At 43.6% G+C, this 23,472-nt stretch overlaps 1 protein-coding gene across 2 annotated transcripts in view; it reads left to right on the top strand.

The window, feature by feature from the left end:
• Window positions 1-22,996, top strand: part of LOC126175406 (lateral signaling target protein 2) — a 335,369-nt gene extending 312,373 nt beyond the window's left edge. For both annotated transcript variants that reach the window (XM_049922200.1, XM_049922199.1), the window contains exon 12: window positions 21,272-22,996. In XM_049922200.1, coding sequence (XP_049778157.1) covers window positions 21,272-21,283 — 12 coding nt within the window. In that variant the 3' untranslated portion in view covers window positions 21,284-22,996. The remainder of the gene's footprint in view (window positions 1-21,271) is intronic.
• Window positions 22,997-23,472: the final 476 nt, after the last annotated feature.

The following is a 23,472-nucleotide window of genomic DNA, read 5'->3' as shown; positions in this document are numbered from 1 at the left end:
GTACTACGAAAATTGGACTGGCAGGACTGTTAGGGATGTTTGTCAATATGGCCAACTCTAGGTTCTGAATTTTTTCAACCTGTGAGAAGAGATGGTTGCTAATAGGAACTTTCATGAATTGTGAATCACATACAGTATTCTCTTCGCCATAAGAATAATACGAATATAAACATTTTGCCATGTATTCTTTCGTGTTTGCTGCTATCTCATTTAAATCCTGTCTGCCTAGTAAACTACGAAACTAGGGTGAGACAACAGCAAACACGGAAGAATATACGTATAATGTCATGTTTATTTTCGTATTATTCTTATGCCTAATAGTGATACAGTCAGAAATGAAGCACGGCAATTGACTAGATTTTTAAATCTAAGATGACTCTAATTTCTGTGCAGAATTTAATGTACTAAAGAGGCGTCTGCAAAGATTTTCAAACGGAGAAAAATTTTTGCTAAACTCTCGGTCAGAACGTCTTCTATCAAAAGCAGTCTATTATTTGGTTCTTGTTGATCATTATCAAAGAAAGCAGCAGTGTAAGTTACAACAAATAGCAGTCTATTGCCATTGTTTTGCTAATGAAATAATTCCTCTCTTTTTTTAATTGTAAGCGGCGGTAGCGCGCACAAAAGCCGCGAGCGGGGACAGGCCGTATACACTCATTATCAGAATGCGACAAACAATTCATGACACAGTACAGTAATGCATTTTCAGCTTAGAGTGACGTAAACACCTATAACAAAGAGAATGGCACTTACCAGATCAAAGCAAAATAAGCAATCAATTCAAACCAGACAAAGCACGTGAAAAAGTTAAGGTACCCGTATAAATACGGACGGAGCACGTGATGCATAGCAATGGCTGCCTAGTAAACCTTAACTGCTAAGCTTACGACTCGAACCTACTGTAGCTGTATCGTCATTCATTCGACTTAAATTGTCTCTCATATTACAATGGACCAACTTTGTTTCGATTTGGAGGTGCGGCCTAAAACTTTTCTCTCCCCTTGAATTTCGAGTCTCAAATTTCAGGTGCGGCTTAGATTCGGGATTTTTTTTTTCTTGATTTCGAGTCTCATTTTTCAGGTGCGGCTTAGATTCGAGTAAATACGGTAGTTTCGAACATATTATTCTGTATGCAATGTTAGTCCTGGTTGTGTTGTTCTTGGCTACAATTTATACTCACACATTGCAGAGTGATATTGAAATGCATTACTATTCTACTGATTCATGCTTGGACTTGAGTCATTGATGTGTGGCCTTGTAATTTTGAAGAGGCCAAGCCCTGTTCAGCTGAAGTCTGTTGTCTTATTGGAATGTTTATAGTTTTCTCTTTCTTTCCATTGAGGCCAGTCCTTTGTAAGTGTATGTTACAGGGCTTTGAGCTGACAGTTATAGTAAACAACTTTGGTTTTTTGTGTAACAGTGTTGCATACATTTGCAATAAAGGAGCACTTACGAAGTTTTTGCCATTAGAAATGTTCATAAGTTTTCAGATTGCAAGTAGTGTAGTTTGTGATGTAGATACACATTGTAATTAGCCTGGGTTTAAGTCTGTTCCATTTGCAGAATTCTGGAAATTTTCACCTACCCTGTGGCTAACCTTTCCTCCAGGACTGCTAGTCCCACAAGGGATGCAGGAGAATGTACATGAAATGTGGAAAATGGGAACAAGTGCTGGTTGAAGTAAAGTTATCAGTGAGGCTTGTGAGTTGTGGCTTGGGTACCTCAGTTGACAGAACATTTGTGTATGAAAGGCAAAAGTTTCAAGTTTGAGTCCCATTCCGGTACACAGTTTCAACCAGCCAGGAAGTTTCATACTGTTCTTTTAGCTTTGTTTCAAATCCAAGTGTGTATGACCTTACTTTTGAGGCTGTATTATATTTTCTTGTCAGCATCACCCTATTCAACTTCATGAAAAAATGCTCTGGATGTCAATTTATGTTTTACATCATATACATAATACAAAATTTTAGAACTGTTCTTAATCAGGAATTTTACAGTAGTAAAGAAATTATCAAAGTACTGCAGCATACCTGAAAATTTAAAGAGTAAGAATACAGATAAACCCAATTGTTCAATTTCGTTTGCTGTTGAGTTGCAGAACAGGTAAAAGAACAGATCCACGTAGACCAATATCTTTAACATGGAACAGGGAAGGAAATGACGAGTAACTGTACTGGTCGCTTGTGGAACATGTATGCAGATGCACACGATGTCGGAGGATTGTGCTTTTATCAAGTGTGGTTACTTATTTTTGCCAAAGAACCCAGATCCAGAAGACTTTGTTCTCACTACAGGTTCTATTTATAGTTTCGGACACACACACACACACACACACACACACACACACACACACACACACACACACACACACACTCTCTCTCTCTCTCTCTCTCTCTCTCTCTCGTGACTACCTCATGTATAACATGTCACAGGAGAAATCTTTGTGCGCTGAATGTGTTTAGCTCATCTGATAAAAAATTTCATTGTTTGTCTGAGTGGCTGACAACAGAGAGGAACTGAAAGGAACCAAAAGTTGTGTTAGTTAGCTCATGCCATTTCCATCGTCAATGTCGTCCTTTCTGGGGACGAATTACTGCTTGCGTTTCACAGGGTTCAAATAATCTACAACCACTTCTGTTTGTGCAGTACGTAAATTACATTCCATCTTGTACTAATAAAGCAGAGCTAGTGCTCTTTGTAAATGATGCAAGCATTGTAAATCAAGCAGATCACAACTGCAACCACAAAGGAAATATTCAAAAATGTTATTGATTAGTTGTTGGTCTGTGGTCTGTCACATAGAGAGAGAAAAAAAAAAGTTCTTTCAGTTCTGTACAAGACAAGCTGTATCATCATCAATAATAAAATCTCATGGAGGAAAGGAAATGTTGAACAAAATAACATGGAGGAGAGGAACTATTGATCAGAACCTGAATACAAAATCACCTCTGATAGACCTTCCCAAAGACACAATTTCAGTGTTGACCCCATTTGCGATCACTGATATTGCTGATGAAAGCATTAAAAAATTGATGTACTTGTGTACTATCATTCATTGATGCCACAAGGAACAGTTTCCTGGGGCAATCCTGCATGTAGATAGAGTGTTCGTCACATAGAAATATTCTGTAAATATATCACCTGGTGTCTATCCTCAAACTTCATGTAGGCAACTGTTAAAGAAATACTGTAAGCAGTTATTTGTACTGCTAGTAGCAATGCTCACTGTGTGAGGGCCACTGTTCGTATGACAGGTGAGTAACCATTACCCAATAACATTTATTGTTGTACACTGAGGTGGGAAAAGTAATGGAATGTCTCCTAATAACATGTGAGACCTCCTTTTGCCCAGCATAGTGCAACAATTCGATGTGGAATGGAGCCAACAAGTCACTGGAAATCCCCTGCAGAAATACTGAGCAATGCTGCCTCTGTAGCCATGTATAATATGGAAGTGTTGCTAGGAGGATTTTGTGCACAAACTGATCTCTTGGTTATGTCCCATAAATTTTCAATGGGATTCATATCAGGTGATCCAAGTGGCCAAATCATTGGCTCGATTTGTCCAGAATGTTCTTCTAAGCAATTGTGAACAATTGTGACCTGGTGACAAGGTGCTTTGCCATCCATAAAAATTCCATCATTGTTTGGCTGCAAATGGTCTCCAAGTAGCTGAACATAACCATTTCCAGTCAATGATAGGTTCAGTTGTACCAGAGGACCCAGTCCATCCCATGTAAACACAGCCCATGCTATTATGGAGCCACCATCACCAGCTTGCACAGCACCTTGTTGACACCTTGGGCCCATAGGTTTGTGGGGTCTGCACCAAACACAAAACCTACCATCCCCCCCAGGGGGTCCGCAACTCTTTTGTGGATACGTGCGTACCGAGCACGGGACCCCGAGCTAATGTGGCCTTCCTTCCTTTCCGGGCTGCATACCTTCCCTTTCCGCATCCTTCCCCATCCCTCTCTTCGTCCCTCCTCCCCTCACCTCTGGCTCTTACCTTCCCTTTCTCCCCATCTGGGAGTATGGTTTGTGCCTACGTCCGGAGACGGACGCTCGTAAATGTCCTGCATTCTTCGCCTTCCTTGCTTTTATGTCTTCTTCCTTCCTTTGTCCTTCTCTTTTCCTTACCTCTTCTCTTTACCCTTTTCTCCACTGCGGCGTTTGAGAACTCTCTTATTTCCTTTCCCTTTCTCTTTCTTCCTCCCTGTGCATGTCTGAAGGCCGACCCACGCCTTTTGTGCGTAGCCGGTGACGAGGTAACGCGTAATTCCCCGCCCCGGGTAGACAGGTAGGACACGTACGTACCCCCTGGTAACGGCCAGGCCCAGGGAGGGGTGATTACCCGAGCTGATACCTTCCGAAAGTGCCGATTGGTCCCTCCGTCCGTTTGTCGGGAGGTGTGACCTGAGGTGTGAACAATCACCTAAGGCGGGAGTGCCCTCAGAGAGGGCCCCCACAAGGGAGGAGCGCGCCATCGGAGACGCCGGTAATCATGGGGGATTCTTCCGCAATGGTTTCCTCACCTTCCACTATGTCTGCTCACAAACGTAAGTATACTGAGTCTCAGCCACACACGATTCTTCCATCGTTGCCACAGTTCCTTGTTGTTTCTCGGTCTGACGAAGGCCACGACTTCTCCACAGTAAACCCTTTCATTATTCTGAAAGGTGTCGACGCAATTGTAGGTCCTGTAAACTCTTGTTCCAGATTACGGAATGGCACCCTGTTGTTAGAAACACACAGTGCCCTCCAGGCACAAAAATTGCTGCGTACTTCTCTGCTCCACACCTTCCCTGTCCGGGTGGAACCGCACCATACCTTAAATTCCTCGCATGGAGTCGTTTATACACGCTCCCTCGATGGATTGTCTGACGAAGAAATTCAGCACTACCTGTCTGACCAGGGCGTAACGGCTGTTCATAGAGTTATGAAACGGGTTGACACGAACATCATTCCAACCCGCACTGTCTTCTTGACATTTGACAAAGTTCAACTCCCATCGAAAATCAAAGCAGGCTATGAGATAATTTCCGTTCGGCCTTACGTCCCAAACCCTACGCGTTGCTATCGATGTCAGCGGTTCAATCACACCAGCCAGTCCTGTTCCAATCCGGCCAAATGTGTTACGTGTGGCAAGGATGCCCATGAGGGTGCTTGTCCACCTCCATCCCCTCGCTGCGTCAACTGTATGGGTGACCACCCTGCTTCCTCTCGAGATAGCCCCGTTTTTAAGGACGAAAAGCTCATCTAGGAAATAAGAGTGAAGGAAAAGGTGTCGACCTTTGCTGCTCGAAAATTATTCGCCAGTCGACAGCCCACCGTGCCTCAGACAGGAAAATACAGCACTGTCCTTGCTTCTCCTCGGCCAACAAAGGAGGCGGCCACGCAGACTTGCGACCTCACCTTTAGTACCACAGTCGTCAGATCGGCCAGCGCAAAGATCGCCCGTTCAACCTCACCACTTTCACCTGCCCACTCTATGGCTCACCCTTCGTCGGGTTCTGCTAAATCTCAAGCCCAAAAGTCAGACGCCAAGTCTTCGAAAAAAGAGCATACTCGTGAAGAGTTTTTACGTACCGCAACTTCACAACCATCGGTTCCTCCTTCATCTAAACATCCTACTTCTAAGAAGGCTACAAAGAAACCCAGTTCCTCTCCTTCTCCGCCAAGGCGTGTCCCTTTTACAGCACCACCTGGCGGAAATCGCCCTCGGCCGTCTTCTGTGTCGCCGAGGCGCACTGCTGGTGGCTGGTCAACCGGCCGATCGCTGGTGGCAGGGGCTGCTCCTGACCAACCTATGGATCAGGATCTTCTGCCTTCGGCTGAATGCCATTCCATGCTGTCGGTCGCAAGCTCTGAGCAGTCGTTGAGTTGACAGCACCCTTGGTCACATTCCTCCATTTTCTGTTTCCCCTATGTCCATTATCCACTGGAATATCCGCGGCATTCGAGCCAATCGGGATGAATTGTCGGTCCTCTTACGATCCTACTCGCCGGTCATCTTCTGTCTTCAGGAAACAAAGCTGCGTCCCCATGACCGCTTTGTTCTCCCTCATTTTCAGTCCGTCCGATATGACCTCCCCTCTGTTGAAGGCACTCCAGCCCATGGAGGACTCATGATTCTTCTCCATGATACTCTCCATTATCACCCAATCCCCTTAAACAGTTCCTTCCAAGCTGTCGCCGTCCGTCTTTCCCTTTCTGGATACACGTTCTCTCTTTGTACTGTATACATTCCATCATCCACACCAATGGCACGAGCTGATCTCCTTCATCTTCTTGGTCAGCTTCCGCCCCCCTATTTGCTGGTTGGGGACTTCAATGCCCACCACCCGCTTTGGGGATATCCACATCCTTGTCCACGTGGCTCTCTATTGCTAGACGTCTTCCACCAAGCGGATCTAGTTTGCCTCAACACTGGGGTCCCCACATTTTTGTCTGCCTCCACGACAAATTTATCTCATTTGGACCTTGCGGTCGGTACTGTTCCGCTAGCTCGGCGCTTCCAATGGTTCGCCCTTGATGACACACACTCGAGTGACCACTTTCCATGTGTCCTTAGACTGCAGCCTCCACTGCCATATATGCGCTCGTGACGCTGGAAATTTGCCCAAGCCGATTGGACACTTTTTTCGTCTCTAGCGACATTCGATGACCGTCGCTTTCCCAGCATCGACGATGAGGTCACACATATTACTGACGTTATTCTTACAGCTGCGGAACGTTCAATACCACGCATCTCCGAATTGCCCCGGCGCCCCCCAGTTCCTTGGTGGAACGAGGCATGCCGTGACGCAATACGTAAGCGGCGACATGCTCTTCACATTTTCCGTCACCATCCTACTTTGGCCAACTGTATCCGCTATAAGCAGCTCCGTGCGCGATGCCGTCGCGTCATCCGCGATAGCAAGAAGGCAAGCTGGAAATTCTTTATTAGCTCATTTAACACCTTCACTCCCTCCTCGGAAGTTTGGAGTCGGCTTCGGCGGTTCTCAGGCGCGCCTAGTTTCTCCCCGGTCTCTGGGCTCACTGTCGCGCATGATACCTTAGTGGACCCCGTCGCAATTTCTAACTCGTTGGGTCAGCACTTTGCTGAGATTTCGAGCTCTTCAAATTACCCGCCAGCGTTTCTCCCGAAGAAACGTGCAGCGGAAGTGCGACATCTTGCTTTCTCCTCTCTCAAAATCACGAAAGCTAGAATACTGTTTTCTCCATGCGGGAACTCCAACATGCCCTCTCTTCTTCTCGCTCCTCCACCCCAGGACCGGATGGTATCCATGTCCAAATGTTACTGCATTTATCAACCCATAGTCTGCGTTACCTCCTTCGCCTTTATAATCGAATTTGGACTGACAGTACCTTTCCCAGATGGTGGCGGGAAGCTGTTGTCGTTCCCGTTCCGAAACCTGGAAAGGACAAACATCTCCCCTCTAGCTATCGCCCCATTTCTCTCACGAGTAGTGTCTGTAAGGTTTTGGAGCGTATGGTGAATTACCGTTTAGCTTGGTGGCTGGAATCCCGCAGTCTTTTAACACCAGCCCAATGCGGATTTCGGAAGCATCGTTCTGCAGTTGACCATCTTGTTGCTCTCTCCACTTATATCATGAACAATTTTCTCCGGAAACGCCAAATGGTAGCAATATTTTTTGATCTGGAGAGAGCATACAATACCTGTTGGAGGACAGACATCCTCCGCACACTGTTCTCTTGGGGCTTCCGAGGTCGGCTGCCCCTTTTTCTTCGCGAATTTATGGCAGAGCGCACCTTTAGGGTGCGGGTGAACACTACTCGCTCCCGTACTTTCTCCCAAGAAAACGGGGTACCCCAGGGATCCGTGCTGAGTGTTGTACTGTTTGCCATTGCCATAAATCCAATTATGGATTGTCTCCTTCCTGATGTCTCGGGCTCCCTCTTTGTGGACGATTTTGCGATCTACTACAGCTCTCAACGGACCAGCCTTCTTGAACGGCGTCTTCAAGGATGTCTCGATCGCCTCCACTCGTGGAGCATCGAAACCGGCTTCCGTTTCTCACCCAGTAAGACCGTTTGTGTCAATTTTTGGCGACGTAAGGAGTTTCTTCCGCCCTCCTTACATCTAGGACCTGTCAACCTTCGGTTTTCAGACATCGCTAAATTCTTAGGTCTTATGTTTGACAGAAAACTGTGCTGGTCCTCCCACGTTTCCTATCTTTCGGCTCGCTGTCTGCGATTGCTTAACACCCTCCGTGTCCTGAATGGTACCTCCTGGGGAGCGGACCGAGTGGTCCTTCTCTGCCTCTATCGCGCCTCAGTGCGCTCGAAATTGGATTATGGAAGCATAGTCTACTCCTCTGCTCGGCCGTCTATTCTTCGGCGTCTCGACTCTATCCACCACCGTGGATTATGTTTAGTGTCTGGAGCTTTTTACACTAGCGCTGTGGAAAGCCTTTATGCTGAGACTGCTGAACCTCCGCTGTCCAATCGGCGAGCAGTCCTCCTGAGTCGTTATGCTAGCCATCTGTCTTCCATGCCTGCTAATCCAGCCCATGACCTTTTTTTCGACGCCTCCCTTGATGTAGGGTATTCAGGCTGCTCCTCCTCCCTACTACTCCCGGGAGTCCGCTTCTGTCAACTGCTCCATTCTCTTTCCTTCCGCTTTCCTAAAACCTTCTTGACAACTTGGGGTACAGCACCGCCTTGGCTCCGTCCCCGGATCTGCCTGCTTCGTGACCTTTGTCGATTTCCGAAGGATGGTACCCCTTCACTTGTTTATCTTCGGGCATTTGCTGCTCTATGTGCACAAATGACGGAAGCCACATTTATTTACACCGATGGCTCGAAAACATCGTTAGGTGTAGGGAGTGCCTATGTTGTTGGCGACACCCCAAATCACTTTCGGCTTCCCGACCAGTGTTCGGTCTATACTGCGGAGCTTTACGCTGTTCTCCGGGCTGTCCACTACATCCGCCGCCATCAGCGGATACAGTACGTTATCTGCTCCGATTCTCTCAGCTCTCTCCTCAGTCGCCAAGCTCTTTACCCTGTGCACCCTCTGGTCCACCGGATTCAGGACTGTCTGCGCTTGCTCCACCTGGGGGCGTCTCGGTGGCGTTCCTCTGGCTCCCGGGACACGCTGGTATCTGTGGGAATGAGGCGGCCGATATAGCGACCAAGGCTGCAGTCTCTCTTCCTCGGCCAGCTATTCAGTGGCTTCCCTTCACCGATCTACGGAGCGATTTATGTCGCAAAGTTGCTCATTTATGGCATGCGCATTGGTCAACACTTCCCCGTAATAAATTGCGGGAAGTGAAAGCCCTTCCTTGCGCTTGGACCTCTTCCTCCCGAACGCGTCGTTGGGAGGAGGTAATTTTAGCTAGACTCCGGATAGGGCACTGTCTTTTTAGCCATCGACATCTTTTAAGCGGCGATCCTCCCCCACTCTGTCCCCACTGCTCTCAGCTGTGGACGGTAAGACACCTTTTAATTGAATGCCCCTATTTTAATCCGTTACGCTCCCGTCTACAGCTATCGCCTGATCTATCGTCGATTTTAGCAGATTACACGCGCTCAGCCGACCGCGTTCTCCAGTTTATTAGTGACAGTGAAATGACGTCAGTCATTTGAAGCTTTTTTTGGGGACAACCACCCCCTTTCTGTAGTGGATTTTTAAGCATTCCTTCTATTTTTAGTTTCTCCAATTTTATGACTTTGTTCCCATTGCTGCTGGTTTTCAATTTCAGTTTTTTACTTTCTTAAGTCACGGGCTGGGCGCTAATGACCATAGAAGTTTTGCGCCCTAAAACCAAAACCAAAACCAAAAAAAAAACCTACCATCAGCTCTTACCAACTGAAATCGGGACTTACCTGGCCGGGCCATGGTTTTCTAGTCACTTAAGAGTCCAATCGACGTGGTCAGGAGGCCAGGAGATGTGCTGCTGGCAATGTTGTGCTGTTAGCAAAGTCACATGCATTGGATATCTGCTGCTGTAGCCCATTAATACCATATTTTGCTGCACTGTTGTAACAGATAAGTTCACCGTAAATCCTACTTCAATTCCTGCAGTTACTTCACCCAATATTGCTTGTCTGTTTGCATTGACAACTCTATGCAGACGCTGCTCTCGGTACTACTTGAAGGCTGTGGGGCTACTGCATTGCCTGAGGTGATAGGAAACACCTGAAATTTAGTATTCTTGGCTTACTCTTTACAAAGTGGATCTCAGTTTATTGAATCCCACAACAATTCCCAAAATAGAATGTTCCATGTGTCTAGCTCCAACTACCATTCCACTTTCAAAATCTGCTAATTCCTGCCATGCAGTCATAATCACACTCGAAACCTTTTCACATGACTCACCTGTGTACAAATGACAGCTCCGCAAATGCAGTTTTCTTTTATACCCTATGTACATGGTAGCATCGCCATCTGTTTGTGTACATACCGCTGTCCGACGACTCGTCACCTCGGTGTATTCCTTTAGTAAGAAATCAGAAGTGAATAAATATTACTGCATACTAAAACTGGAAAAGAAAAAGCATGTTCGTAAGTGGCTGGTAATTGTATTGTATTTATTTTTAAGTGTTTCAACACCATAAAAAATAGGAGATTAATACTAACAAACTGTAAATACATTCTGTAGTTGTGTTGTGATAGCAACTTCTCTCTTTTTATTTATCTTTGATAGGTCTAAGTCACAGAAAGTTTTCTTAGTAAAATGTTTACAGAATATGATACATTACTTACTGAGGTGGGGAGGGGAGGGATGTTATTACATTGTAAGTAATGTATTTATAATTTCAACAATATCATCAAATATCACTGATATGTGTGAAGACAGTATTGTGTGTTGTAATGTGCTGTACCCATGTGCCAAAAACCTTAACTTTGTTGCAAATGTGTTGTGATATCCCACAGGCCTTTGTGGATACCTGTGCATCTTTTTGATAAACATAAAGAATCCACCTGTACATTTTGATTCATCACTTGTAGCTTATTGTGCGAAAAGTGCAAATTTTGTTTCTCTCAAATGGTGCTCTTTTTCATTGGCACATAGCCCCCTCCCCTCCTCCCCCTTTTGTCCCCTCACCTCTACTTTTGGCCGCCTTGTCCGTTCCCCTCCCCTTTTGCCCTCCCCTCCCCTCCCTTCCCCTTTTGCCCTCTCCTCCGCTCCCCTTTTGCCCATGTGTACCCTCCCCTCCCCCTCCCCTACCCTAGTGTGCCCTCCACTCCCCTCCCCTACCCCAGTTTGCCCTCCCCTACCCTACCCCAGTGTGCCCTCTCCTCTCCTCCCCTCGCGTGCCCACCCCTCCCCTCCCATGCTCTCCCCTCCCCTCTCCTCTCCTCCCCTCGTGTGCCCACCCCTCCCCTCCCATGCTCTCCCCTCCCCTCTCCTCTCCTCTCCTCCCCTCGTGTGCCCACCCCCCACTTGTGTGCCACCTCCTCTTCCCCCTTGTGTGCTCTCCCCCCTTTTGTCACCCCCTCAACTTTGTCCCCTCTCTTCCACTGCCTCCCTCCCCTCGCTTCGCTTCCCTTCCCTTCCTTTTGTCTCCTCCCCCCTCCACTTTTGTCTCATCCTCATTTATTCCCCTCTCTTCCCCCGTCATAGCCTCCCCTTTCGTCCCCTCCCGTCCCCATTCCTTTAGAACAGAGCTCCCAGAAAGAATGGATATTTGTGGTGGATGGTTCATCCAGCTTTGGTGTGTACTGCATGTAAAGTTAGAGAAACAGATTGAGTGTCCTGCGAGTGTTCATTCTATGGCAGTGTAGCATTGTCAAAAGCTATGTCCGTAGGCATTAGTAGTAGAGGATTGATTCTGTCTGGGTTGGTTGGTTAGTTGCAGCATGCTGCAACACGTATCTGTAGGCAGCAGATGAGTTGGTCTGCTGCATTGTCTGTCTGGAGCAATAAAGCCACATAAATCTGCCAGATTACAATATAAATGTGACTCAAATTGGTGGCCCTGTTACATCGACATGCTCACAGGATGGCCAAACCATGCAATCCATGAGTTTACAAATGTTTGTGCAATAGTTTCTGCGGAGCTGTCTGCGATGGGTACAGTTTCTACCCATCTGGTGGATCTATCAGTTGCAGTGAATACATATTTGAAACATTGCATAGAGCTGAGTTGCCCTATGAGGTCGCGATGTGGGCACGAGAAAAATGCGTATGTAAATTTTTTGAATGTACCTTTGTGTTGTGGACCTGTTGTCCGTAGCTCATTGACAAGGCAAACAAATTTTAACCCATAACCGACCATCACACTGCACACCTGGCCTCATGAATCTGTCTGTCACTATTTCTGTTGTGGCGTTATCTCGTGAAAGTGTGAATCCATGGATTGCTTAAGAACACAATGAAACAAACACTCGTGGATGGTTTTGGGATATGTCGCTCCACACAAGGAACTTGGCCATTATTACCTTCTGCAGATAGGCTCCTGTGTTTGTCGAGTTGATGAGCACCTATAGCTGTGCGTTGGTTTCTTGTGTTGTAGCCAGTTGTGTTAAGTTGATGTTCATGGAAACTGCTTTTATTCAGGAGAAGTAATCAGCCACAACGTTATCAACACTGTGCAAGTGATGAATGTCTGTAGGGAGTTGACTGACTAATTCTGTGTTGGAACTGCAGCACTGAGAAAGTCCCAGGTGGGGGAGGGCATACTGAAAACCAAAGAAACTGGTTTGTGACTGGTAAAAACTATGAAATGGTGTACCTCTACATCCAGTCTAAAATGCTTAATGGCTTTGTAGACCACCAAAAGTTCCCTGTCAAAGCTACTCCATTTTGTCTGTGCTTCTGTAAATTTATGGTTAAAGGTACCAAGTGTCTGCCACATACCATTCACTTGCTGTTATAGAGCTGCTCCAGTCACAATCTGGCTGGCTTCAACAACAATAGCTTGTGGTGCTGAAGGGGTAGAGAGTGCTAGGAGTACTGAGCGTCTGAAGCTTGCGGTAGTGTTGTAGAATGCAGATAACATTGCTGAGCTCCATTTTGCTGAGCATTGTCCTTGTAAAGTTGGGCCAGTGAATGTGGTGGTGAGTGGTGCTTGTACACTATGTGATCAAAAGTATCTGGACATCGGGCTGAAAATAACTTACAAGTGTGTGGTGCCCTCCATTGGTAATGCTATAATTCAATATGGTGTTGGGCCCACCCTTAGCCTTGCTGACAGCTTCCACTCTCACAGGCATACATTCAATCAGGTGCTGGAAGGTTTCGTGGAGAATGGCAGCCCATTCCTCATGGAATGCTGCACTGAGGAGAGGTATCGATGTAAGTTGGTGAGGCCCGGCACGAAGTCGGCATTCCAAAACATTCCAAAGGTGTCCTGTAGGATTCAGGTCAGGATTGTGTGCAGGCCAGTCCATTACAGGTAAGTTAATGTCGTGCAATCACTCTGTCACAGGCCGTGCATTATGAACAGGTGCTCGATCGTGTTGAAAGATGGAGTTGCTCTTCAATAGTGGGAAGCAAGAAGGTGCTTAAAACATTAATGTAGGCCTGTGCTGTGATAGTGCCTCCCAAACAACAAGGGATGCAAGCCCACACCATGAAAAACATGACCACACTACACCATAACACCATCACCCCATAATTTTATTGTCGGCACTACACATGCTGGCAGATGATGTTCACTGGGCATTCGTCATACCCACACCATGCCATCAGGTTGCCACAATGTGTACTGTGATTCATTACTCCACACAGTGTTTTTCCACTGATCAATCGTCCAATGTTTACACTTCTTACACCAAGTGAGGCGGTGTTTGGCATTTACTGGCACGATGTATGGTTTATGAGCAGCCGCTCGACCATGAAATCAAAGTTTCCTCACCTTCCACTTAACTGCCATTGTACTTGCAGTGGATCCTGATGCAGTTTGCAATTCCTGTGTGATGGTCTGTATAGATGTCTGCCTATTACACATTACGACCCTCTTCATATGTCGGCGGTCTCTGTCAGTCAACAAATGAGGTCGGCCAGTATGCTTTTGTGCTCTGTGTGTCCCTTCACTTCACTATCACATCAGAAACAGTGGACCTAGGGATATTCAGGAGTGTGGAAATCTTGCTTACAGACGTCTGACACAAGTGACATCCAATCACCTGACCATGTTCAAAGTCTGTGAGTTCCGTGGAGTGCCACACTTTGCTCTCTCACGATATATAATGACTACTGAGGTCGCTGATATGGGGTACCTGGCAGTAGGTGGCAGCACAATGCACCTAATATGAAAAATGTATGTTTTTGGGGGTGTCCGGATACTTTTGATCACATGGTGTATGGTTGTGCTCTGGGACAGGTGGTGCATGTAGAAGTTATCCATACCCAGAAAATGGCAGAAGTGCTGAAAGTTCCCTGGGAGGGGCACTGACTGAATCATGTCAATCTTAGTTTGTAAAGTTCCCCAAAAATTCCACCTCCTGTTGTCAAAGCATGCACTTGTCTCTGTTAATATGTAATGAGAACATCTGTAAAAAAATAATTTGCAGGTTTTTGCCATGTTCAGTGGCAGAGGTGGAGAAAACCAACACACAATACAGATTCACAAAGCAGGACTTTGATGAATTGCTGCCATGTTTGAGCCGCATTCCTTAGGCCAAACAGCATTCTGGTGTGTTCAGAGAAACTGAAGGGCATGGTTACTGTTGCCTTTTGTGTATTGAATATGGTGATTCCCAATTTGAAAAACAATCGTGCTGAACAGCTAAATGCCTGTTCTGTGGCTTGTGGCTGTGAAATCCTGGAGATGCAGAATGGGGCAGCAGCCAGTATAGTTCATGTGCTTCAGCTGTGAGAGTCCCCACAAGCAAATGGAGGGGAGATGTCCATGGACTATCTCAATGTCGAATAGTCCCTGCAGCCAACAATTCTAGAAATTGTTTCTTCCCTGTGGCATATTTTGCACGTGCTGACTGGTAGGCTTGGAAGCAACCATTGGTCCGGCTGTAGTAGTAGTAGTAGTAGTAGTAGTAGTAGTGATGATGAGAGGCGGAGTGTTATGCTGTATTCCCAGCAATGACCAGATTGCTGTCTTCCATCATCCAGGATCTCGGCAGAACTGATGTCATTCTGTAGCATATACAGAATCCAAGGAAGATGAAAATAATGATGAGTAACAGAAATAAGATTAATAACAAACTTTAACATTAAAATTGGCGACCACAAAGTAAATGAAGTTAAGAAATTCTGCTACCTTGAAAACAAAATAACACAAAAGCAAAACAACACAAAACAAGTGAAGCAAGGAAGGCATAAAAGACAGACTGGCAGAGGCAAAGAGGGAATTCCTTGCCAAAAGAGGGCTTCTAGTATCAAACATAGCCCTTAATTTAAGGAATAAGTTTCTGAGAATGTAGGTTTGTAGCACAGCATTATATGGAATTTAATCTTGGACTTTAGAATAACCAGAAAAAAAAGACGCAAAGTGTTTGAGATGTGGTGCTATAAAAGGATGTTGAAAATTAGGTGGATTGATAAGCAATGCAGTGGTTCTCCGCAGGATCGGTGAAGGAAGGAACATGTGGGAAACATTAACAATGATGTGGGAGAGGATGTTAGGACATAAATTAAGACATCAGTGAATAACTTCCATGGTACTAAAGGGAGGTATACAGGATAAAAACTGTAGGGAAAGACAGAAATTGGGACACATCCAACAAATAATAGAAGAGATAGGGTGCAAGTGCTACTTGGAGATGAAGAGGTTGGCACAATCAAGAATTCATGGTGCACCAAATCAAATGAGCCAGAAGACTGGTGACAAAAAAAACCATCAGCATCTGTGAACAGTCTTGTGGAACTTCGTCATAATTATATCATTTTCTCGGGATATACTCAAAGCTATATTTACACCTGAAAAATTCCTCTCCATTAAGAATACCATTCTGTGTTCTGTTTGCTACAAACCTTCAATCCCCATCTTTTGTTCAATACATGGCAACGGGGAACTGTGTTGTAAGCACCCCTGAAATCACGAAACATAGCACCCCTGAAATCACGAAACATGGCATAAGTTTTTCTTAGTCTTGCGAAGGAGTAGAACAAAGTGTGCTTTGTGAGATAATTGTTTGCTGCATCTATGTTCATTTCTACAGAAGAGATTTTTGGTGTACAGAAAGGTTATAATATCTGAGATTGAAATGTTTTCCTAAATTCTGCAGCAGATTGTCAATGATGTGCACCATCAGTACATACATCTGTTTGACAAGCATTCATGAAAATGTGAATAGTCTGCACTATTTTGTAATCATTCATTTCTCCAGCAACCTATAGTGACGCTACAAGAGGAGCAAGCTCTTTCATGTAGTCTTCTGTAGAATTTTATACATTTACCAATAGGTCCAGTTCCCTTACCATTGTCGAGCGAGCGATTTCCAATTTTTATCCTGCCATTACATATCTTGCTATGTCTTTTACCATGTAGCAGAGATACTGAGCCGCGATAGGCACAATAAAAAGATTCACATGACATTCCATCCTCGATTTTCCATTGTTTGCTATGTCTTTTGGTATTCATGCAATGATTGAAAGGAGGAACCATAGTACAATCGTCCACAGTGAAAAAAAATTTAGAAAAAGGAATTTATTGATTCCGTATTTGTCGTAGTCTTCCATTTTGGTTACCGTATGGTCACTAACAGCCTAGATAGATGGCTTTGATTCATTTACTGCCATAACATATGACCAACAACATATGACCAGGACTATGTAGGATTTGTGTCAGACTGGTGGACAGAATTTTTATTTTGAATTCTTTGAAAACAAGTAAGTCACTATGTCCAGATTGAATCCCAGTGTGGTTTCACAGAGAGTGTTCTACGGCATTGGCCCCTTGATTAGCTTGTATTTATCATGAATCTCTCACTCAGCACTGATCCTAAAATGATTGGAAAGAAGCCATTCCCATGTATCATGAGCATAAAAGAACAGATCCACATAGTTACAGACTAATATCCTTAATGTCAATGTGCAAGAGAATTCTTGAACATATTCTGAGTTCAAATATAATATATTTCCTTGAGACAGAAAAGCTTCTGTTCACATCTCAGCACAGATTCAGAAAGTGTCACTCATGTATTTCTCATGTGATAAATATCCTACAGACGATGGATAGAGGCAATAGGCAGATTCTGTGTTCCTAGATTTGGGAAAGTGTTTGACATGGTGCCCTACTGCAGATTGTTAACAAAGATACGAACTAACAAAGATATGAACATACGGAATAGGTTCGCAGGTATGTTAGTGGCTCAAACACTTCTTAATTAGTAGAACCCAATAAGTTGTCCTCGACTTGAGTGTTCATCGTTCATCAGAGACAAGGGTATCATCAGGAGTGTCCCAGGGCAGTCTGATAGGACTGCTGTTATTTTTTGTGTACATATTCCCTTTGCCAGAAAAATTCCAGGAGAGGTTGTTTTCACTTTTTTTCCCACAGATAGTTACATTTACCAAATAATGATTCTAGCTCGTGTCAAAGTAGTCCTCTTGGCTCTCTACACATAGTTTCAATTATTTCTGGAGGACTTGGAAGCAAGCAGCAGCGAAATTTTCAACTACAGTACTCGTAAGCTCATTTGTTACAGCATGTTGGATGTCTGCGATATCTTGATGAAGCTTCCCCTTCAGCCGCCTTTTCAGTTGCTGAAACAAGAAAAAGATCACAAGGCGAGAGGTCAGGCAAATATGGCAGATTTGGAACGGCAATAACAGAATGTCTGGCCAGATACTCGGTAACAGGTAAAGCAGTGTGGGGTCCTGCATTGTCATGCAGTAAGAATCAGTCCTGACAATGATGCCACAAATCAGAGTGGTAAAGTTGAATTGCTTGTTGCAAACATTCCAAGATTTGGTTCATTGTTTGACCTGGAGGGAGGTACTGATCGTGAACTATCTAGGAATGCGATCAGAATTGCCTTTGTTCTTGAAGGTTGTTGTTTGACTTTTCTCAAGGCTGGTGATTGAGGACTCCGCCATTCTGCACATTGATGCTTTGTGTGAGGATCATACTGGTAACACCAATTTTCATCCCCAGCAATAGTCTTTGACAAAAATATGGAATCACGTCTGGTTATGTCCAGTAATTCAGCAGAAATTCCTCATCTTTCCTCTTTCTGTTCGTCTGCTCATGTGTGAGGGACAAGTTTTGCAGAAAGTCTCCGTTTCACTAAATCTTTGCGTAAAATCTTATGGCACACATCATGATTCAAGTTAAGCTCTTCTGATATTGCATGCACAGTTACATGATGGTCTTCTTGCAATAACTGTCTTGCGTGTTCCACGTTCGCATCACTGTGTGTTGTAGGATGGGCGACCAGCTCTGGGATCATGTTGCACTGGATCTCTGCCTTTATGAAATCTATTGTGCCACTCGAAAATGTGTCTTCGTGAAAGTTCGTCACCTGCATATGTTTGCTTAATCATTTTCCACATTTCATTATCAGTTTTCCTGAGCTTATCGCTCACTGTTCACTGTTTGCTCACAATAAGTATCCATTGTGTCAGCATAACTAATGCACCAGGAATTGAAACAGCGTGTTGCTAAGCACAGCCCTGCTACCTAGTTAGCTTGCACAGAAACATGGCCAAGGTCATTTCAAGGATTGCTATGTAACATAAAAACATTTCTCTCTTTTTTTTTTTTTTTTTTTTTTTTTTTTTTAGTGTTGCAATATCAGAAATAAAAAAAAGCTTGTCCTGGAACTTTTCTGACAAAAGGAGTAAATGATCTGGCAGACAGGATGAGCAGCAATCTTCAGCCTGCTGCTGCTGATGGTGGGGTGTATGGAAATATGTCATTGTTGAGTGACTGTAGGAGGATACAAGATGATTAGAGAAAATTTCTAATTATATGATGACTGATAGCTTGCTCTAACTATAGGAAAATGTAACTCAGTGCAGATGAGTAGGAGAAACAATCCTGTAACATTTGAATACAGCATTAGCAGTGTTCTGCTCGACACAGTCATGTTGATTAAATATTGAGATGTAACATAGAAGAGCAATATAAAATGGAACGAGCATGTAAGGATGGCAGCAGGGAAGGCAAATTGTACACATCGTTTTATTGGGAAGTGTAACTCATCTGCTGTATCAAGGAGACCATGTGCAGAATACCAGTGCAACTTGTTCTTCAGTATTGCTTGAGTGTGTGGGATCCCAACCTAGTCGGGTAAAGGAAGACATAAAAGTACTGAATAAAACAACCCCTGTTTCAGAAAAAAAATGTGTTGCATTACTTATTGAACTGCCCTTGTAGTTCAGAGGCATTCTGCTAGATTTTTACTGGTAGGCTCGATCAGCATGCAAGTGTTATGTAGATGCTTTGTGTACAATTTATGAGTGGAACAGGAAAGGAAATGGCTAGTAGTGGTACGAAGTACCCTCTGCTGTGCACCATGCTGTGGCTTGTGGAGTATGTAGCTGCACATGTGTTCACTTCGTTAAGCTTTTGTTTGTCAACAAGGTAATGTCTATATTTAAATCAGTGGGGCAGATCTCGCTGCATTTGAAAGAACTTTGTAATGCGGCTGTTGGAAAATTCTGCCCTATATCTTACAACTTTACTTGTACCTTTCCTGTTAAAAGTACAATTTAACATTTTCATGCTTTGATGTAGATGTTTAATGTGGTCTGCACAGGTACACTTACTAGGTAGAAATGTTTTTGTACTTCACTTAATCCATCCCACCAATGCAATTACATATTTCCCCCCCCCTCCCCCCGCCGCCATCTCTCTCTCTCTCTCTCTCTCTCTCTCTCTCTCTCTCTCTCTCTCTCTCTCTCTCTCTCTCTCTCTCTCTGTCTCTCTCCGCCCCCCCCCCCTCCCCCCTCCACGGAAAGAGCTATGAAAGGATGTTGAAGAATGTTGCAGAAATTGACTATATTTGTCCTGCAAGTTTTCTGTTTTGTTGATATCTTGGCAGGTTTTACCATTCGAGATTGGCTTTAAATATCTCTGTTTCATGTAGACTCCTATATGTGGACCTTTTGATTTTCACATTATGATATTTATTTTACTGATATTAATATTTGCTGCTCACCATAAAGTGGAGATGCGGAGTTGCAGAAAGGCACAACAAAAAGACTGTCACACCCACTCACTCATAACTCATACACATGACATCAGTCTCTGGCAGCTGGAGCCAGACCATGAGCAGCAGGGCATTATGGGAGAGGCAACTGGGTGGAGGTAGCAGCTAGGTGCAGTCAGGAGGTTAGACGAAGAGTGGGGGAGAGAGGGGGGTGGGTGGTTAGTGGAAAAGGAGAGAAGTAAAAATACTGGGTGTGTTGACGGAATAGAGGGCTTTGTACTACTGGGATGGGAACAGGGAAGGGGCTAAGGATAAGAACAATGACTAACAAAGATTGAGACCAGGCTGGCTACGGGAATGTAGGATATATTGCAGGGTGTGCTCCTTACTTCACAATTCAGAAAAGCTGGTGTTGGTGGGAAGGATCCAGATGGCACATTCTGTGAAGCAGCCATTGAAGTGAAGGACGTCATGTTGGATGGCGTGTTCAGCAACAGGGTGGTCTGGTTGTTTCTTGGTCACAGTTTGTTGGCGGACATTGATGCGGACAGACAGCTTGTTGGTTCTCACACTCACTTAGATTGCAGCACAGTTGTTACATTCCATCCTGGATTTTCCGTTGTTTAATATTAATATTTGTGGCACGATACATTGTGCTGAGTATGAGTTCTCATGTACAAGGTGTAACAAACCAGTACCAACGAACTTTGAAGGGTTGTAGAGGGTGTCTTCAGGAGCAAATTGAAGATAGGAATCCAACAATGTTACAGAGCTTCAAAGTTAGAGTAGTCAGTGCCTGCTGTTAGATTACCTATGTGAGTGAAAAGGAGTTTTTACATTGAGGTTTGTGCAGTCGTTGTTTATACAAGTGTCTACATCGTTATTGCAGCTGGTGGAATGCATTACATACAGTAAAACATACTGAATCCAATCAGCCCCATTACAAGGACACTTGTGGTCCATCAATGGACAAAAGCATGCTTTCCGACAAATGAGTGACATAGCGGCAGATATTGGTCACATCTGTGATTCTCTGTAACAGTGTTTGGGGATGTTCCTTAAAGCACCGTCTATGAACCCTTGAGGTTTGTCAGTATTATTTTGTTACACCCAGTAGAACTCTGTTTGATAAAATTGTCTTGGTGTAAGATTTGATAAATTTTGAATTTACTTTTACTTTATATTTTCAGATTACTTTAAGAAATGACACCATCACAATAATCCCTTCTCTCTGTGCAGGTGTGCCAGTAACTTTTGTCTGCAGAACACAATTGAGATTCCATTCCTGTGGTCTTCACTTGTTTGTTTGGTTGGTGGTTGTGATATTTTTTGTCCAGTGTACTGTTAAGCATAGTTTGTATGTATTTGTATAGCTCCAAAATATTTCTTAAGACTTGTGGAAATCCTAGAATTCCTTCTTTTGTTCTGGTCTGGGTCTTTTTCAACTTAATTCTTTTGTTAAAGTAATCTCAGTTATGGCCAACCATGTACTGCCTTATGTAAAGTGTATGTGTGAACTGAATTCTTCATGATATTCTTAGAACTCATTAAATGTGTGAGCCTTTCTTTGTGATGATGATGATGATGATGATGATAAGATGCCTTAGACTTACCAAACTATGAGGGGTAGAAAAAAATCTGAAAAATTCTTGAGTACTAATGTATATGGACTTTACTGCTGAGAAATAACTAAAGCTGCCTACAATCATTTACAACACATGTACTGTTGCCAAATATTCTCCACAGGATTACTTAGTATCTAAGATGCTGCAGAAGTTCTTAGTGTTCTCAAATAGCTATAAGCTTTAATGTGATATTTTGTTACAGGTACAGTGCCTGTTAAAAAGTACTAATTGTGTAACTGTCTGCAGCATTTGGCTGTTACTCTTTGTACAATAGAAGTAAAATATGAAATGTGCTATGAGTTCTCAGTTGTAAAAATGCTTTGGAAGGCCTAAAAGAGTGTTTTATTTTGTATTATATGGATTTACATTACAGTTAAGTGTGATATTTCACACAGACTTGATGAATGACTGATAAGTTTTATATCATGAGATGTATGTATGTACATATATAAATAGCTGCAGGTGAGAATTTTATTTATATAATTACTTTTTTAAATGTTTCAATTGTGCTGATGTTTTTGAGATCATTTGCTCTAGTTTTTTAATTATTATATTGCACCAGTTCATAAAGGGGAATTGCCATTGATTTTGTTACTACTGACTATTGAATGCTTTTGTAAATGAGACTGTGAAAGTCATGTTGTGTTTCATCTTTACTGTGTGTGCAATCTGCGTGTTGATTCAGTTATGAAAGACTTTTTTTTTTTATTCCTCCATGTAAGCACTACCTCTTTGCAGGAGATTATTGTCATGCAGATTAAATTGCAACAAAACCATTATGGTCTAAATTTTAATTTTCTTTTTAAATTTTTTCATATCTTTATTTTCTCTCCCATTTGCTGATATGTCCTTGCAGTCCCATAAGCCTCCATTTGGTGTGATGATTATTATGCTTAAGACAGAGCCAATTTATAGACTGTATTACAGGAATTATCATAACTATAGCAGGTCAGTTGCTGACAGATTTTCTTTAACATTTTATATGACACGATACATTGAATTTTTATAGTTATCTCATTTCTGTTGATTGCTTACATTGACATGGGCTGTACGAGTGCTGGTTTTTGTGGTGGACCGATAAGAGTAATCTCATCCTTTTGGTGTTTTATGCTGGTGAATGAGGCACAGAATGGTGAAACACATCATGGAAAAAAGTCATAACCATTGTTCTTCATTGCCTATGTGAAAAGCAGCACACTTTCTTTCATAAAACATGTTAAGATATTTGGATTACTGATCTTTCATAATAACTGTGTACTTGCATTCATCATGTAAATAAAATTTGTAGCGCAGATATGATGAATGATTTTGTTTGGGATAAACACTTCCTGGTTTTTTTTATTTTATCTATTTTATTTATTTATTTATTTGCCACAAATGAAACATTAGCAAAGAGCACTGAATAATAATCTATGGAGAAAACAATATACTGAAGTGGTGAAAATGTGAGTATTGCAAGTTTTCGCATTGAAGGTAGGTACAGAAAAACAAAGCACAATAAATAGCATTATGCTACAAGTTTATATCGACAGAACAAAAACCTGTTGTGCATAATAATGTCCCCTCTCTCTTTTGCATTCCTCCTCCCTCCTTCATCTATGCCAGGGCTTCACAACTTACGTGCTCGCGGAGCAAGCTGTGAGCAGCAAGGCGCGAGCACGGAGCAGCGTGAGCACGCTACCCCCACTACCAGACCAGAGCGGAGAGTGGGGAGAGTCACGTGGGGCACACAACAGTTGCCGCCAGTCAATGTAAATCCACGACCACCTGCAGGGATATCACTCATGAATTATTACCGCAACAAATGAAACAAAT

Source organism: Schistocerca cancellata, chromosome 3 (genome assembly GCF_023864275.1).
Source record: "Schistocerca cancellata isolate TAMUIC-IGC-003103 chromosome 3, iqSchCanc2.1, whole genome shotgun sequence".
NCBI lineage: Eukaryota > Metazoa > Arthropoda > Insecta > Orthoptera > Acrididae > Schistocerca > Schistocerca cancellata.
The sequence above is the reverse complement of the archived record's forward strand: the minus strand, read 5'-3'. Positions and strand labels throughout refer to the sequence as shown.